At 42.0% G+C, this 19,344-nt stretch overlaps 1 protein-coding gene across 4 annotated transcripts in view; it reads left to right on the top strand.

Moving 5' to 3' along the window:
* The window catches only part of LOC135908861 (glutathione synthetase-like), a 74,492-nt gene extending 55,505 nt beyond the window's left edge, over positions 1-18,987 (top strand). The window contains exons 10-12 of one of the 4 annotated variants that reach the window (XM_070532483.1): positions 5,316-5,397; positions 13,408-13,622; positions 18,691-18,987. In XM_070532483.1, coding sequence (XP_070388584.1) covers positions 5,316-5,397; positions 13,408-13,601 — 276 coding nt within the window. In that variant the 3' untranslated portion in view covers positions 13,602-13,622; positions 18,691-18,987. Of the gene's footprint in view, positions 1-5,315; positions 5,398-5,981; positions 6,055-7,477; positions 7,500-13,407; positions 13,623-18,690 lie in introns of those variants that run through there. The other 3 variants (XM_065440693.2, XM_070532484.1, XM_070532485.1) reach the window with 3 other exon arrangements.
* Positions 18,988-19,344: the final 357 nt, after the last annotated feature.

Below are 19,344 nucleotides of genomic sequence, written 5' to 3'. Positions count from 1 at the left end.
GAAACAGCGCGTTTCTAAGGCAACACCGCATTCACTAGAGGCGCTTTTGTACCGCTTTGAAGCGTTGTACTCGTGGCTCAGTGGTAGCGTCTCCGTCCCACACTCCGGAGACCCTGGTTCGATTCCCACCCAGCCCGTCTTGCAAGAGTTGAGCCAAAGCCACTTCTCCTCTGTCGTGACGTCACGGTGTCACGTGATTTCATGGTCACCGCCGCGCCTGAGGAGCTGGGTTGAGCCCTCGTAATATGCTTCGCATAAAACAAGGTGGTTGCTTGTACCTGTTGTAAACCAAGGGGAGCCCAAAGGTGGAGCTCAAATCATGCTCTTTCCACTGATGAGGCAGGTGCCCTGCTCACTGGGCTACAACAGCAACACTACTTTAGTCTGGCCCTCCAAACAGCCACTTACAGTGGCTCAAGTTTTATGTTTCAAGGTGGGGCCTTATTCCTACATATCAAAGCAATGCTTTCCTTGGTTTCTTCATACCATTTTACTAGTGCTGGCTGACTTGAGGAGCACTGTCACCAACCGATAATACGCACTTGACAGGAACTGCCAGAAGGTCAGAATAGTCGACAGTTTGAAATGACAGTTTTCCAGCAAATGGGTGGCTTTATTTGCTCAAGTGGCCAAAAAAAAAAACACATTGCTGCACAGATACGCTTGCCTGCTACCTGGTCAGTCCTTATTTCAACCATTGCCACTGTGTCGCTTTGCTACAGATAGACTAAACTACAGCCTATGTATGCACTGAATCATTATCGCCTTGGTAACGTAACAGAAGTCAACTGTGTCGCTAGAACAGCCAGATAATCACGGCTTTCTTAGTGTGCATGTTTCTCAGTACGTTCATGTCAGTGGACAATGAGCACCAAAAAGCATGGTAAATGTTGCGTCCTGCAATAATAAATGTAGCAGCAATAATATGCAGCGAAGAATAGCCCGGAATGCAAATGCACACTTGCCTGTGAGTGCAAAATGGGACAGCGTTGATGCACCGTGATGAAACGGGGACATAGTCTGGTTTCAGTCACCTGTGTCTGCAGCATTAAAGCTTTGAACTGTTGAGCAAGTTGTGTCACAAGGAAAACATGTCCACTTTCACCGTGTGCTCTGCTTGCAAATTTTTCTTAAAGAAAGGGCAATGCTCCTCACAAATACCTACAAAAGCTTCACTTAAACTGATTTCTGCAGTGAGTGAGATCCGCGTAATTATTTTACTATTTCAATTGTAACCTGTGAGCCTCAGTCGTCTTTTGCTTGCGCCACCTTCAAATTTAAAAACAAGTTAGAAGCGAAAAATTACGAAAAGACCAGACTGATACAAAAACTGCAAGCACGGGACACCAAGTGCATTTGTTTGTTGAATTTGCTTCGGTCTGATGTTTGCATAGTTTTTGTGCATAAATATAAGTATGTTTAGCCAACTAACCTACTGTAATATTTATTAAATTTTAAAAGATTTTTGCGACAATGTGACTGCCGGCCAATTAGGTTTTCTCAAAGCCCTACGACTGCATCGTCATTTACTCTTTATTGCATGACCTTTTCGTCAGTGTTGCCATGTATGTTGGCTCTTGCTTGTCATGCCAACACCACAGATGCACCACAGCATCCCTTCCTGCTGGTCTGCTCCAGCATTTTCTCTGCCCATCCACTGCCTTCAAGCTTATGGGCACGGACTTATACAGTCCCATTCTGCTCGCAGCCACCGGCCCGATATGCCGAAAAGTCAAGTGAGCTCGGTAGTGTCCACTGGAAATATCCACTAGATGATCTTTGGACCTGCGTATAACTAAAGTGAGTGTCTGTTAGAGGTCACTTAGGTCCACTGGACTGTTACCTCTGTGGGCCATCTCAAATGTTACGCTGATACCATGCCTAGTGGCTATGATGCTGCCTTTGAGGTCACCGAGATTCCTGCACGCCATCTTTCCTGGCCACGACACTCCTCATGCCCCCCTTTGTGACTGTGACAGGATATTACTTTCCTGTGTTCTTGTTGAAGTCTATACCCTGTGAGTGACACAACATTGGTGAACCGCCCACAAACACATGGCCTTAACATTACTTTCGTCAAGCTTTGTCCAATATGATCTCTATTTATATACAACTCGACAACACCAACTGGGATATGATTTTACCTTCTTTTCACATACGGACACACCCTGTTATCTGCCTTGGACACCTGTATCAGCTTCAATTCCACCATCTTCCTTTTGGAACCTGCCACTTCAACCGCACACCATCCAGAAGAGTTAGCATCCCATGTCATCTGCTGTTGTCAAATCCCCACTCCAACATGGTTGCCATTTGGGAAGACAGGAAAGTTTGCTGAGATGTAACACACTGCATTGGTTTGTTTCACCCAGGCAGTGAGGTCATAAAATGAAGTTTTAGGACAAATAATTACTTCTGGCTAACTTGGTCCATACACCATTCCACGGAGAACTTTTCTCCTACACCATCACATCACCCTTGTCACCACGGCTACCAACCGCTGTCGTCGCAGCTCAGCAATTGTCTCGGTTTCTCACCTGTAGCTATACATTCACCGTTCCAACCCTCTCTAACCTGTGGGCTCTTCCATGTAAGGTGAAGGTTGGCGTGAGAGATATGTGTCTACTTCATTGTTATCATATCTATGTACAGTAGAACCTAGTTCATACATTCTGAAAAAAAAGTGTGAAAATAAATCATACTAACTGGGAAAAATCACGATCTGAAAACACTAAATATTTGGCAGACTCGGCTGTAGTTGACATCTACGTAGTGCAAAGCGTTGTGTGAATCATTGCAGCACGAGGCACCAACTTGAGCCGAGCTGGTGGTGCGTGCACGGCATTGTTGTTTTTGCGGCTTCAGCAACCTTATCTTTGCGCCCCTCAAATTCGACCTGGGTCAGCAGCTTCTTTGAACGGGACATTTTGACTGGAAGTTTTCACGTGCCCACACGGCGCAGATTATTGTGGCATAAGACATGAAACCACATTGAGCTGGTGGGGCTCTAGCAACTAGAGAGGCTCATTGTCATTTTCCTATTGCGTAGTTGGTGACAGGAAACCAAAACGAAATCGAGCTGGTGGTCGACGCCAGAATATTATGCCTACAATGCCGTCAGAGTGAAACATGACGCTCACTTTGTGCCGTCTACAATAGGGAATGGTAGCGCATTTGGGTTATCGCCTATTAAAAGTTTGCAGTACGCTTCCAACGGCACTATGCCCCATGCACTGTGTCTATCCTGTCTTGGAATTGTGCTTACCCATATTCAGTTGTTAAGCACGAAGTACCTAACCCAGCAACAAATTTTTTAAACTGTGAAGCGGATGTTTATCGCAGTAGGGTTGGCGGCAATAGCTGTCAATGCGGCATGTGACAGTTCGGGAGGGGTTTTGCTGTTACCGGAATAGGAAAGTGAGTGCGCACCGGCGTTTTCACGTAAGACGGGTCGGTGAATATTGCAGGGAAGCTACTGTGGCAGAAGCTACTGTTCTTGATTGCACGCTTTGCACCCAGGTTACATGGAATCAAGCAGCAGGCACATATATCATATGATTGCAGTTTTTCAATGTACTGAACGTTAGCACTCAAAAAGAATGTGTTTTCCGGGAATGTAAGAACTGGCAAAAAAGCAGCTTAAGGGTATTGTATCGTTGGATTGAAGCATTCCTAGGGTACTTCATGCACTTTCTGTGAGCTACCTATGTTTGTATCTTTGTATCTGTCTATGTATCTTTGTCTGCTTCTATCTAACTGTTTTCCATCCCACCTGGGTCACGGAGTAGTCAGTGGTCAATGGGTAGTGTATTATGATGCTGTGCCTAGCTAACAGGGTCCAAAAACCAACCATCAGAGCAACTTCGCTCACTGAGTGCGTGGCAGTGTGTACATTTGTGCTGCTCTTCAACAAACGTCTTTCACGCCGACATTGGTCACTGTAGACATGGGACTGGATAGGTACCGCTGTTGGAAGACACTCTGACGGTGACTTTGAGCACTGGGTGTGTGCCACTCGGTCTGTGTTGGTCTTCAATGAACCTCTTGGATGGCGACTAGGTATGGGCCACTAGGAGTGTGCCGCTCTAAAATGATGAAAAAGATCTCTTACATTTCTCCGATGCTGAGCAGAATCGAAGCCACGTTACAAAAGTTCCTCAAGGACAGCAACTCGAAACCTTAGCAGGTTGCTCCACAAATGCCTGGGTGTGTGCCATTCTTCAATGAACGTCTTGCCAACTTGGGTCACCGAGTATGAGCCAGTCAGTGTGTGGCAAGCGAGGGAAGAATTCTCGGCATTCACAGAAACCGGTGCACCGCACCTCTTGTCTCGTAGGCAATGAATGGAATTCTTGGCAGTACCACCAGATGGCACAGTATGTGCAGAAAGAAGCACAAGAGAGGAGCCCTGTTTACCACATCACTCCTTTTTCAGTGTTCACACACACCAGCGCATTTTGGAAGTCACGTGCAGGCTTCGCAGTGGCAGTGCTAGATGGCGCCGAGTGTTCTTAGGGAAGTGCAAATGGGAAGTCCCACTGCGGTACATTCCTCATACATAACTCCTTTCGGCGGTTTAAATACATTGTGGCATTATATTGATTCAATGATAACGTATTACTGTTGACAGATGTCATGAGATGGGTTCTGCTGCAATTTTCTTTGCGCTCGATCCCGATCATTGGCACCAGGAAATCGCACATAATGGTATAGTACCAACGAGGTTCTACTGTACTCATCATTATCACTTATTGCCTTTTAGATTGGGTCTGTATCATGTAGGGGTGCTAAATTAAGGACATTGAGTCAACCACTCAACGTCTGACATTTGCTTTATTCTTATTCACTTTCATTAATCTCCTGATAATTAGTTTTAATGAATGCAAGTTGATTGTACTTGATTGTCGGCCTTATCCTCTGTTTGGAAAAAGCAACTGTGTAGCCAAGGTCTCAATAGGACAGCTGCATTTGTTCTGTCTGTTCCACTACTTTGTTTGCAGAGCTTTCATGTAATCGAATTTTTAATATTTTCTTATTGATTATAAGTTAGACAAAAACAAAAAAACGTTAAAAGAAAAATAACTGAGAGCATTGGGTGCAGAAAGCATGCAGTATGTCTGGCAATCCCTCTATCTTGCAGCAGCTTCTTATGCAGCATTTGAACTCTGATGGAGTTCTTCATTGCATTGTCAGAACTTTGCTAGTTTCACAACAACCAGGTTTTAGCTGGCAGTTAAGCAGCTACCACTTTTAAAGCTACCTACATTTGCAAGAGGTGTTTTACGCTGTGATATCATTGCCTCCTACCCTGACAGACTCCGAAAGGGCACAAGGCAGCTGAGGAAGCTATCGCAAATCCTCACAACTATGTGCTGAAGCCACAAAGGGAAGGTGGAGGTAAGTGGTCCTATTGCTTCATTGTTATCAGACTGTAGAATCAATTCCCACTTTGAATTTTCACATTGCGCGTAGCGCTAGCCTGTGATAAATACAAGGCCTCTTTTTTTTTCTTGAATGCCCTTCATAAAAAAAAGGATGAATGCCAACTTTGGTGGGTTTCTTGAAAACCAAGGCTGGTTCTGTTGGATCTGGAGAGCTCTTTGAGTAAAGCATACACACAACCCCTTGTTTTTTTTTTTCTTTCTTTGATGTTTTTGTTTGTTTTTTCTTTTGTTATTGAGATGAAAACAAATAGCAGTCTTTGTGACCGTGTGCTGGTGAGAACTACTCCCTTTCAATTTTTATTAAATACTATGAGATAAACAATACACTAAAATTACATAATATTTTTATGTTTAGTAATATTCAAATAAAACAAAGAAAGTGTAACGACACTAAGGTCTCTTGTCTACAAAAGCATGTGCTTTGACTGTGTGACCATTTCTATGGCAGAGTGACCGTGTCATGTTGAGTTATCCACTAAGCATGATTTATGTTTGTTGCCATATGCATTCATGGCTTGCACCTCTTAACCCTTCCAGGGTCAATGACGCACATATACGGCGCTGCAAACAAGTTCAAAATGGTCGACACCGTACATTTACGGCACCATCTGTACGTTTAAGAAGCGCACCAATTTCCTAACTTTTTCTTTTCTGCCATGTGCTGCCATTATGTGTGAATACAGGGAATTTTTTTCACGTGCCTCTCTCTCTCAGTTTCGTTGCATGGTTTGTTTCAGAGCTAGTTTGCTCCCGCGTGTCTATATACTACCGCCCCCGCATTGGCACGCGGGCGGGCTGTGGTTTGGGTCTTGTTCTGCGAGCAGTTTTGGCTTCTTGTGCTTGCAAAACTGATGGTTATCTCATTACTAATCGCTCAAAGGGCGACCACTTGTCTCTCGCTCGTTTAGTGCTCACAGGGGTGCGCATAGGAAGGATGCCGCCGTGCATGCTTTCCGTTGCTTTTTTTTTTTATGAGACTCACGAAAACTAATTGCCCCTGGTTGACAATAAGATGAAGATTAGTGGAAGTTTGTCGCACGTTTTGCTTTTTTGACAGGCACACAACCACGCAGTTTTCTTCAGTGAGTGCGCCTATGCAGTTCGAAAACGCTATGGATGTACATATTAGTGTAAGAGCAGGAACATTTGAGTCTTGCGAAATATTCTTGTGTGTGCATATTCAAAGCCTTGAACTATGATAACAATGCATCAAATTTTTCGTTCTTATAAGTTTATTTCCTTCTTTATTGTTGTTATTCATGAATGAAGAGTACATATGTACCAATACAAAATATTTTTTTCTCACTTTACGGTCACCCTAGAAAAATTGCAGTAAATTTTTTTCTAAGTCCCTAAGGAGAATTTAAATCTGCAATAAAAATATCAACCCTGGGCGGTCGCACATGGTGAAAAAAACTGACCCTCAAAGGGTTAAATTGTAACGAATCTGTGCATATACGCATGGAGTGTATTTTGCACATAGTGAAAACACCTACTACTCCAGCTAGGTTGAAATGGCAGTGAGACACGTTTCGAACAATGTGAAATGTTCCTACTCTGTACGCAAAGCTGCTGTGAACATGCCAGTGAAATGTTATTCCGCTGCATGCAACGAGGAACCTGCAATCACATAATGTATTGAACTGGGCTCTGTATCTGAGCTAGTTGGTAAGGTGACATCTTAAGGCAGGTAAAGTGCTTTCACTGTCCATGTTTTATTTGCACTTTGCCTGCCTTAAGGTTCATAATTTATTGTTTGCTTCTGGCTCGGCCAAAATCAGAATCAGTTTATTCATTTCAGTAATGCGACAAGAATTACAAGAGATCCATGTATGTAAAGTGAGCCTGTACTTACAAACTGAATTAGCCTCCTGTGCATGATGACAATAATTCTTTAAACATAACAGCTATGACCACACATGAACTATAAAGTGCTCTAAAATGTCATAACATACAAATGACCAAAATGCAACGTATGGATTTGAATAAATTTGGAAATGTGACAAACTACAATGGTATGTCTTTTTTTCCAGAAACTGAAAGAACATCATCATCAAAATGCATGAAAAGAAATAATAAAGGCGTAACGAAGTAACTCTGCCTCTACCAGAGGGAAAATGGCCGTCATTTGTAGGTTAGACTAGATTTTTGTTTTGAAACCATTACACACAAAATTTTATGCAATACATGAAAGCAAAGCAGAATGAATCTGCCTTTCAGGCATACAACATTTATCAACGAGATTTGTGTCACTAACAAATGTAGATTGCCAAAAATAAGATTGTAGAATAGAATTAAGCAAAACTTGTAAAGCTACCCATGTACCCAAAAAGGAAAATGCAAAAATAAATTTAGAAATATATCAAGTGTTTCGCCACTATCTGTGAAAAAATGAAAGCTTCTTTAAAACTACTTGCGCTTGAAAAGTTTGAACTGGAAGCCCTACAATTGAGTTTGCCGTGCACCAAAGCAGCTTCTCGATGTGAAACATACAGGAACATTGCAAATCTTGCAGTAAGTTCCTTTTTTCTGCAGTGTTTTGCTGTCTTGACATTTCTTGCAGTTTCAGTACATCTCCGCGTTAGCTGGCTAGTGCTGAATGGCTTCAATTGGTGGAGGAGCACTGACTAGGGGTGCACCCTCACGTTCAGGGTTGACTTCCGTTGTCGTTGCTCTCAGAATCAAAGTCAAATGTAAAGGCAACTTTCTCTTACTCACTGTTGTAGGAGCCGCCAATAAAATCAGCTGCAGACACACCAGAATCGTAAGCTTTGCAATGTCTTTAAGTGCGCACACCACTTCCGTAGGCAGCCTCTCAACTGCTTTACACCCCAACAAGAATATACACGTCTTCAGAGCCAGTTCAAAAATCGCTGCCTAGTGGGGAAAAACAACTCCATAAGAAATGAAAGTTTGTTCTCCTACCATATGTCAGATGGCGCAGTGTGCCCGTGAGTGGCATGGAAGGTCTCTAAAACAGCATTCAAAACCATTGTTAGTGGGCTAACGATGCCCAATTGGCACGGTAGGGAAAGAGTGAAGCTATTGCACAAAAATATATGATGCAATGCTGAAGAAAGTTCATATGAAGTAGCTAAAATAAAATGTTTTAGTTCAGTTTGAAATCTATGAGCTTTCTGTAATTTTAGGGAAACTGGTAGTGTATTCCAAAGGGATATGACTGGAAAATGCACTGGCTGTTTGTTGTAGTTGGTCCGAATGTTCGGTAAAGTAAAGTACGTACTTTCTGCAGATCTTGTAATGTCAGCATTAAAAAGATATGTCTTAGGAACAGTGGTTAATGGAACATTATCGTTTAATACCTTGAAAATAAAAATGCCTAGGTTATATCTAACAAGAATAATTATGCTCAAAATATTCAATGTAACCTGCAACTTTTGAGGCTCCCATTCTTTCTCTATATTATGCAACATGGGGCATGATGTGACAGACGACCAAGCAACATCCCCAGAGATCCCAACCGTTGGACTATTATTAACTCTTTCAGTGTTGTTTTTTTTTTCAGAGGTGGGGCAGCTTCAGCGTCTGGTTATTTTTTCACGGATATTATATAACAAACAAAATGGTTTATTTTCGATTATGCAGAAGGGAAAAAAAATGACATGGATAATGGCAAATTTATTCTTAGTATAGTCCTCAAGTTTCTACCTTCATTTTATATCTTCTACATAGTTTCATTCTGGTGCTTCTGCAATAGCGCTGCCTAACAAGGTAAAAAAGATACTCTAAATATATGACAGGTGGCAGAGACCTTCAAGAGTGGTGGTCTTGCAATACAATGCGAATATTTGAACAGAGAATCGTTGCGGTAGCAGTGCCCAAAGTCGGGGAGCCACCCTTCCCATCTGCCTATGCGCATGTCACATGGCGCAACCAGACCCACGTGTGGACACATTTTTTAGCACACTAACAAAAATCCAGATTGAGAAAGCCCAGAGAGAGGAGAAAATATGGTTTTAGAAATATGCAACAGATGGTGGAACTACATTGAAGCTCGCCAACTTCATGTTACTGCACACATCTGACTGGAGAAAGGGGAGAACATATGGATATGTCAGCGACACGGCAGGACAGAAACCCAGAAACAGTACGGGTACGTCAGTGACACTTAAAGGGGTTAAAAGGATGCTAAAGATAAACACTAAATCAGTTAGAGTGGTGAGGTATCCTTCAGTTAACTTTATTTTGCTTAATTTCACGGTAAAAGTTTTATTAATAGAAGAGAAAAGGAAAGCTCAAGTTTAATTTTTTGGTGAAACTTGAAACGTGTTTGGTGTTTAGTGTCACCGTGTTGGTGTGACGTTGAAGATTTTAGAGTATATTCACATGTTTCAGCTGTTTTGGTGCAGTAAGAGTTCACAAAACTTGCTAAGCTCTGTCTTTGACTATGCTTTATCCTGAACCTAAAAAAAAGATAATGAGGCCCAATGCATTCACTGTTGGTGTACACGACGTTATGGCAAAGATGGTGTGGGAACTTCAAGGCGACATCACTGCCTGTCTTTGCTTGGCTTACCAGGCCTCTTCTCATGGCACGAGCGTATTTTTTGGTACTGTAAAAGGGTAATTTACTGATACAGCTCAAGTAACATTTCTCTATAGTTTCCCTCCAGTGACTATGAATTACTTTTAGGCAACAGCTTGCACAAGCATACTTACCCTCCACATCTTCCAGGAAATGTGGAAGCACAGTTGCTAGCACATCTCGCCCGTGTCCAGTCTTCGCTATTTTGTTGCTTTTGGGCATCCTTGTCAGACAGCAACTTTGGCAGGCCGCCATTGGTGCACTCAAGAAAAAAGAAAACGGGGAGCAAGAGGCAGGGCATTGTCGTAGTCCCCGCCAGAGCTGAGGGAAACCCATGAGTTGAAGGGAATTGGGAAGAGTAAACATTGCACTTTGTTCACATTAGGTTATTTTCTAGAACTTATCTAGAAATGTATTCACTGAAAGCAGCGTGCTTATTTCAACATTGTGTTAGATTTGAAGAAAACATGTTTCAGGAACCCTTCAACACCAGGTTTTAGCTGTTTAATAATATGATTAGTTGCTTTCACATCCAATTAAATTAAAAATATATAATTGGAGCTAACCATAGGGCATTCTTGATCTGTGTTAAGGAGATTTTATTTGCACTGTAAAACATTATTGCTATCACAGTTTAAGAAATTGCCTACAAATATTGCTGGCAAGTGGGCCCTTTCTATACCTATGTTAAGTTTGAAGATAGCATCCCTATTATTAGGGACTCCTCCTTAACATTCATTAGGGCAAAACAAGTCTGTGGTCTGCTTCAGGTTAGGAAGAACTTGGCTATATGAACTCATCTGGAAACACCATACATAACAGAAAACCAGCATGCAGAATGCTACCAAAAAAAGCTCCTTACATTAACCCTTGAGGGACGACTTCAGCTTGTAGTGAGTAATCATCGCCTTATTGTATCTGATGAAATCACCTCGTCATGTGTACTTTGCTTCTTTTTACATAGCTTTTGATGAACAGAGGCTGTCAAAAGATGTTTCTCCATTTACAACATAGGTGGCAGTAGCCGTTTTCAAATCCGCGCTTTTATTGATTACAACTTTTCTCACAGTAAATGGCAGCAGGCATTCCTTGTGTGCTCAGGTTTCCCTGTTTGAATGAGATTTTCCCGCACTTTTAAACAAACATGGCATCATCCGTGCAGTGCTTTAATGCAGTAGATTACTATTCGTCAGACGATGATAGCGAAAGTGATGAGGATATCGACTTCGTGTTTCGTTCTTCAAATGGAGAAGACAGTTGCGACACTTTAGGTGACAGCGAGCAAGAACTTTTTTCCGGGCTAATCTGCAACCCCCCAAAGACCATAGCTGAGTTTTTAGCAGGGGCAACAACGATTAGGACAATGCTGGAAATGCGCACCCACCAATACGACTGCCAAGTGCTTTCGCCAAAGAGCGAAATTCAAGCCTTAGGCTCCGACAAGCTCCGAGAGACCATTAGAACTGTCGTACATGAAGAACTGTGCAAGCTGCTCCCTTCGACACAGCCTCAAGTAGCATCCGTTGCTGACATCGTTTGAGAGGAGGTTCAGCAGTCACTTGGAGTCCCCAAATCACTATGGCCTCAACTGGAAGCAATGACCTGCACGGCCATAACCTGTTGTCACGCTCCCCTCGGTGCCCACGTCAGAGCCCGGTAGTGTCGCAGTTCTGTCGTTCGCCGCCACAGCTGCAAGCTGGAAATACATCATTAACAGTGCTTACCACATGCTAGGGTACATTCGGCACAGCTTTTTCAGGTCACCTTTGTCCATAAAACTGTGTATATAAATACTTATCAGGGAAAAACTTGAATATGCTTCTTGGTTTGGGATCCATGTCACCCTGATATAATCCACTCACTTGCAATGGTTCAAAGTTATTCTGGTTGTCTTATACTCTCCAATTACGATCGGTCTGCTAGCATAACTCTAATGAAGTTTTGCTTTAATCTAACATGCTTGGTACACCACCCTAAATTATCTCGTTTAAGCCTGTTTCATACGGGATACTGATTCACGTAAGCAGCTAATAATTCCCCTGCAGTACATTTTACATAGACTAGATCGCAGTTACAAAGCCAGTGTTCCGCACTGTCAGACTATACTGTATTTTCTAATTCTTGCCTACCATGCGCATCATATGAGGATAGTCACCTCCCCACATCAATTGCAACTATTCTAGACCACCACACATTCTTGAATGCCTTAGCTAACATTATACAGCAAGGAAGTAGTCGTTTGATGTTTTATCTTGCATTTGCGGACTTCTGTTCATTAATGAATATTTGTGTTTTTTTTCTCATAGCTAATATTATATAAGTAGGAACTATCAAATGTTTTTATGCATTGTTTCGTATTTACCACTCCTGTCTGTAATGTCATTTGACCTTGAGGGTATTTGAAATATGTAAACAAATGAAATACAAAATGCAAGCAGCTTATATTCGGGGCAAAAAAAAAAGTTGCGAAAGCTTCAACAGTGCATGCTGCTGGAAACAGATACAATAAGGCTATTTTTTTTTTTTTGCTTACACTTCATGCAGGCTCGTGCAGACGAGTGTAGTGCAGGGAATAGGCTATTATGTTTTCTGCTGCACTTGGTTCACTGGACTGTTACCAATGCAAACAGACTGCATGTCGTCTTCTACAAACGAAAAGCACCTGACTTCACGCTTTCTCTGTATTTGCAGTCACTGGCTGCCTATATGCCCTTGCTTGAACATTCCAAGCCCTGAAGGCTGACTTACTAGTTTCCTTTCAGCAACAAAAACTCTGCAGCTAAAGACATTGTGAATGTGCACTGCACGAATACAAACATCGCTATGGATATATAGCACAGCGCTGAGTCTGAAGTAATCTGTGATAAGGATGACTTTATCTTGGAAGATAAGGTCACCTTCTCCGTCACACAAAGTCGCACCAGCACAGCGAGCAGCAAACACCGAAGTGCAAGGGAAATGTACCATCGGCATCAAAAGTTTGTAGACTACAGGCTGTGAGGAAACATTGAATTTCATAGAAGTTTGTGGCCGCAGCCAGTAAAACCGTACAACATTATGTTATCGGCATATTACCACAACAGACTGGAAATACGAATATACCAGGCTGCATCTCCAGAGAGCAGAAATATTCATCTTTTTCTCAGACCAGGCTGTCCGTAACCTTCCAATGCAGACTGTACTCGGCTGCAGCAAAGGCAGCCTTTGGTACTTCCGACACATATAGGGCTGTCAAAGTTGCCACAGAACAAGGGTCATTTCAGAAAAGTGTAAGTGGCCTGTGTCTTCTCACATTCTTGAATAAGCTGCTGGGGATGACGTTCAATGCTTTGCTTCCTTGCAAGCTTCTTCATCCTGTACGACAATGTGCCTCATCCAGTGTCTAAGTGATTACAGCCACAGTTTGCGTGTTTGCAGGCAACAATGTGTACGGTGACGACGTGCGGCACAGACTGCAGGCAATGGGTCGCACAAAGGAACGCGAGAGCTACATTCTCATGGACCTGATCCAGCCACCCGTCACCCAAAACTACATTGTGCGGCCAGGTGGCGAAGTCAGCATGTGCAACGTCGTCAGTGAACTTGGCATCTTCGGTGTCATCCTTGGGTAAACGCCGTGCACATTCCCTGCAGTGAGATGGTCTCTTGTTCTTGAGCAATCCTCAGGTTTTACTTGCGCCAAGGAACGCAGCTTTACTAACTCGAAATTCTCGTTTTACTTTTAATCTTGGTGCCTGAATAGACATACTTTCATCAGACCCTTGTCAGTGTGATGCTGTTTCGCATCCCATGGCTATATATTTCATGTCCATTCACTCCTTTTTGCATTTGCCTATTTGTTTATTTATTGAATTTTGCACCAGTAAGCCTTGCAACGTTTGTTAAACAAAAATATAAAGGTCTGTCTCCTGAATGAATAGGAGGGTCCACTAAAGACAACAGTGTGTCCAGGGATGGAAAGGTGACCACTTGCATTGCAGTAATTCGGTACATGTGCACACATCAGATCATCCATCCCCATCTGCTGTAGCAGTTACCGTGCCGTGCATGCCTGTGCTGCGAGAGCTATCTCAATTTCTCACACCCATGATGCCCTAAACGTGTACACGGCTGCTCCTAAATGTGACTTATATAGTTAAAGATATGTAATGATAATACAGTTGTCTTGATAATTTCTGCACATTTTTTCTTACTTTATCGTTCTGATATCGAGCTGGTTTTTTTTTGTTTTGTTTTTCTTCTTCTTCTTCTTCTTCTTCTTCTTCTTCATTTTCCCCCATACTGAGCCTGTATACTTTGCTCGCAATGCAGTTTCAGTTTTATGGACCACAGCAGTTCCTGTTCTGTAGGTGTCATCAGCGATGACAATTGATAGAGCAATGGAAGCTTAAAATCAAAGTTTAGAAAGTGCAGATACAACGTAGCACATGGGGGTGGTGCTTTTGTGATGGCGATCACTTGCTATTTTGCTGTAAGTTGTGCATCGCTGAATGGTCAATTTTGTTGGCACACTGCTTTTCATGCATGATGGTGACAGACTGCAAGAACTGTCATGATGTGCACCATTTGGGTGCGCTAAGAACCCCATGGGGTCAAAATTAATAGAGAACTTTATACTAAGGCAATATTTATAGTTATAGTAGCACCTTGTGTTGCCTTAGGGCATTAAAAGTACACTAAAGAGAAACATATTTCAGTATAGACTGAACAAGTACTATTTAAGAATTCTGTGTTCATTAATTTCACGACTATAGGTTGATTATTCGAAGAGAAAATGAAGGTCAAAGTTTCATTTTCTGAATTTTGCACTGAAACCTGAACGCTGACATGTCAGTGCGGCGTCACAGTTTTCGAAATATTTTTTCATACTTGGGCCATTGTGGCTCAGTAATAGTTATTGAAACTCTCTGAGTTCAGCCTCTAGCACTTTTAGAACACAACCCAGTCAATTTTTACCAATAAACATTTACAGGGCGTCTACCAACCAGGAAAACTGGGAATTCTCAGGGATATTGAATAGTCTGAAAATACTCAGGGAAAACTCGGGGAATTTATGCTTCTATTCGGGAAAATTAGCTGTCGCAGTAATGCTGGCTGGAGTAACAGAGAGGGATCGTAACGAATCATCTTTGACGCCTTAATTGCCGTCTGAATGGAGGAGTTGCCAGTGTACAGTCAACGACCAACTTTCCGGACGCCTGATCATTCGCCCAGCTTCGCGGCACCACCACGTCTGAAATTTCAGAGGCAAGGATCCTTCGCCGTCCGATTTGCCGTACTTTTTGCCGTGTCCGCAGGTCGGAAACAGCATTAACTCCCTTAGGTGCATAGCGAATGTGCCAAGAAATTTTTGATGTATTGTAATTTTTTTCTTCATTTGGGCTTTCCGAACAATTATGGAACACTTTTCAAAAATGTATTTTGTGTAGCTTATATGTGACTCTCTGGGACATATGTGCTCCTATGTACCTTAAGGGTTCTGAACATTTACATGGGCTTCTTGGCTGCTTCCACCGTGAATCTCCATGAAACAATATCTTGAGGTAGGGAGGCACAGCTGAACCTTGCAAATGTTGTGGCAAGTAAATGTGCGGATTTCAAGCTTTGAGTTGGCACAATTCGCACACCTGCTTCAAGCGGGAGCTTTCGTTATTTGGTATGCGTTAGCATCTTGCCTTGCGTACATTCTTATGCGCCTGTATATCTGCCAAAGACTTGTGCTCAGCTCTAGGTTAAAGAATGTCCAATAAGAAACCGTGCGACTGTTTGGCATAACTGCAGCGACAACAGAGCGGGAATAGTGGGCTGGGCAGCTCAATGTTTGGCATTCATAATGGAGGCGCTGTTTACTCCAGTGTCTAGGAATTCAAAGACCCTCGAAAGTAATAGTTAATTTTTTACCTTCGTTCCACTTCGTAGGTTGCCCTTTATGTGTTGGCAGGACGTGGTAGCTCAACACGAGGTTGACACCCAGAAAGTCCTTTGTTTCTTCCACCGACATTATGAAGACATTCCTATGTTGTTCCTGTGTTCAAGAGTTTTCTATTCGAAGCTGTCTGACATAATAACAACAAAACGTATTTAGTGTTATAAGAACATCCGGTTGTTTGCACTGGCCAATGCGCTCTATTTCTCGGTGTTGCACACCAGAATCAGCTGTGAATTGCTCAGTGTTGTACCTCTTCTTCCATTCGATGGCCCTTTGACTGCACACATAGTTTTGAGGAGCAGAAATTGCAAGCTTTTTGACTGGCACACCTTCACTTTTTCTTTTCTTTTTTTGGAGTTACTCTAGCGTGTGGGTGTTTTATGTCGATTCCTGCACGTCGCTGTGATCATCTTCTTCAAAAAATTGCTGATCTTCTTTCTCAAGCTCTAAAGCAGATTCCTCGTTTCTGACATAAAAAAACAAAGTCCTATATTATAAGCTATTTTTCCGATACGAAAAATTTGATTTGTTTTTCAGACATAATTTTGTAAAATGTAAACTTTCGTCTAAAAGGAAACCGGCCACACCTAATAGCACAAAATATACAAATGTATTCTCTTCAACCAGCTATCAGAACATAAATGTGCCACCCTCAAACGAGCACCACCAAATAGTACCCAGCGTTCCGTCACGGTACACTCGGACACATGTGGCCCAAAGCCTCTTTTTCTATAAAAAAAGTTGTTTATAATCGCTTAAATTCAAGGATCTGGGTTTGTTAGAGCACCTTGGTCAATGCACTTTATATTTCAAACATTATCCTCCTTCATTGATTAGAAAAATCCCCAAAACAAGTTCATCTGCCCACGATGAAGATATCTTTTATGGCACTACTCCGCCAACATTTTGTCAGAGTTTTATCATGGTGCTGCTAACTGAAATAAAATATTGTGATAACGGAAGCTCACTAGTTTTTTAAATTGCCGCCAGTAACCTTCTAAGGACAAAACATATTTGTCGAGACCTGTTTCAATTTCGGGGACACATGTGTCCCATGTGTGTTAAGGGGTATTATAGTCAAAGCCACCAGTGCTACCGTTTTGATTACCTCACTGCGTGGAAACGGCGCACTCGCACACAGATACGCTGGCAGCCGTAGCCACCACCGTGGCAAATGCTAGACCTAGCTGCTTCGACATTCTTTCTTTCCCTCTTCCCCTTCCCCCAATGCTGAGTAGCTGGCTAGAGGAATATACCTCAGGCCGACCTCTCGACATTTCATATCATTAAACTTCTCTCTCTCTCTCCGGACGTTGACTGTACAACTGACCAAGGGGGATGATTCAAATGGTCTGTGGGGTGAATGCACGGCGTAACGAGGACAAGAACAGAAAGTACCGTCACATTGAGGAATGATAGGGTAAGGAACCATGCTGCCTCTTCTTTGAGGGAGCTTGAGCTCAAGAAGCAAAGTGTTGGCTGATGCCGAGATGCAGGTGACCTTCATTCAAACTGAAATAAACCAAATAAATGCAACACGAAGGCATTGTGCACGCGCTGAATGTCAGGACAGTTGAGGTTGACTTACCAGCTGTTGAGAGAGAATCTCACTTGTGACAAAGTTTGGGCATCATGCCCATGAGCTTGATATCAGTTCCTAAAAATCACTCATATCCCCTTAAGTCACAGCATCCACATTTGTAGACGCGACCTACTTTTCAATTTCTGTACAGTGATACCAAGGAATAGAACACAAACATTAAACTTAGGATAAATTGAACATTCTGATAACCTAAATTACATTCATTTTGCTTCTGAGGGATATCTATCGTTACAGAGTACCACATTGGTGAAGGCATTACCATGTTTTACATGACGTTTGACTTGGGGCATGTCGGTAGCAACCTCGAAATATTTTTTTTTTCTTTCTTGAAATGCTTGAGGCCAATGAATAACTTTTGCATGTAATTCAAGCTGGCGAGTTAATCCTTTTTATGAAGAAATGTAGCACGACTGACTTTACAAGATTAAAATGTTTATTTACTCTGTAATTATGATGACTCATCATAAAATGCTCAGTCATTCTACCACCTTAATTTGCTTTCAGTGAAATCTTAAGCACCGTCTATGTTCCACACATGTATCGACAGTCAATCATAATTCGTGACTGAAGGGGATATTTGAAAACGTTTGTTTCTGTATGCATCTCCTCTCTATTCGTTTTTGAAGATGTTCGACTTGATTTGCAATTAGTTTTACCATCTTTTTTGCAGATATTTTATTCGATGTGCATTTTAGTAACCCCTCCCTTCTGATTTCTTTTTGAATAAAATAAATGCTACTCCTTACTATTCAAACTGGATTAAGACATCTTTTTTTTTTTTAGCATACTTACTAGAAAGTGACAGCATCGGGCGACATGGTGTCAGGCAATCGTGACATAAAACAAAGTTCTGTGTCACTCAGGGAATGTTGCAAAGGCACTCGGGGAAGACCTGGAAAACTCAACGAATTTGGAAATGTCAACTTGGTAGACACCCTGATTTAACTAGGCCTGAGCTGACACCATTAAAATATGCGATGTTACTGCGTGCTGATATGGGAACTGCAAGGTAGCGTTGCTGCCCATATTTCGCTTATGTATCTCTTCCATTCTATTGCACCTCGACTCAATTTAAGAGGGGCTTTTTCAAAAAGGGTTGTGGAAGAGTAATCTACTGATAATACTCGTCAAATCACTTTAATCTTTAATGTTTCCTTTTCTAATGCAGGGACCAAGATGACATCATCGAGAACTACGAGGCAGGGCACATCGTCCGTACAAAAATGACTGGCATGACCGAAGGCGGCATCTCTGCTGGCTTTGCCTCCCTGGATAGCGTCTTTCTAGTCTGAATTATCCATTATGCTTATAATGTCGCCTCAATTTATTTTGCTGCATACACAGTGTAGCGAATCTTTGCAGGATAACTACAATATTTTTTTACAGATTGATTATATTTCCTCTGAAAGGAAAATCACTATTTGATTTCATGCGGATTCATGGGAAATAAAAAAAACACTATTTACTCTTTGTTTTTACTTGTTATTGTGTTATCAATGTGTTCACTGTCTTTAATTTCCACTTTTACTGTAAACTCGCGCTTAAATATTTTGTGATCAATTGCAAACGCATATGTATATCTGGCATGAAGGCTTTTAGAATAGTTGGCACTGATGTTTTGCTACGGCATCACTTTAATAGTACATATTTTTCCAATAAAGTTAAAGTGATGTTGCTTGGTGCTGAAATCTCATATCATAGTTTCCAATATACGTGTCCACATTGTTGCACATCAGCTGTTGCATAGTGTTGAGCAACACATACACCAATTTCATGTCACATGCTACTGACACTGTAAATGCAGCTGAAAATGCATCTCTTG

Source organism: Dermacentor albipictus, chromosome 1 (assembly GCF_038994185.2).
Source record: "Dermacentor albipictus isolate Rhodes 1998 colony chromosome 1, USDA_Dalb.pri_finalv2, whole genome shotgun sequence".
In the NCBI taxonomy this organism is placed as follows: domain Eukaryota; kingdom Metazoa; phylum Arthropoda; class Arachnida; order Ixodida; family Ixodidae; genus Dermacentor; species Dermacentor albipictus.
Note: the sequence above shows the minus strand (reverse complement) of the source record. Positions and strands in the feature narration are given on the sequence as shown.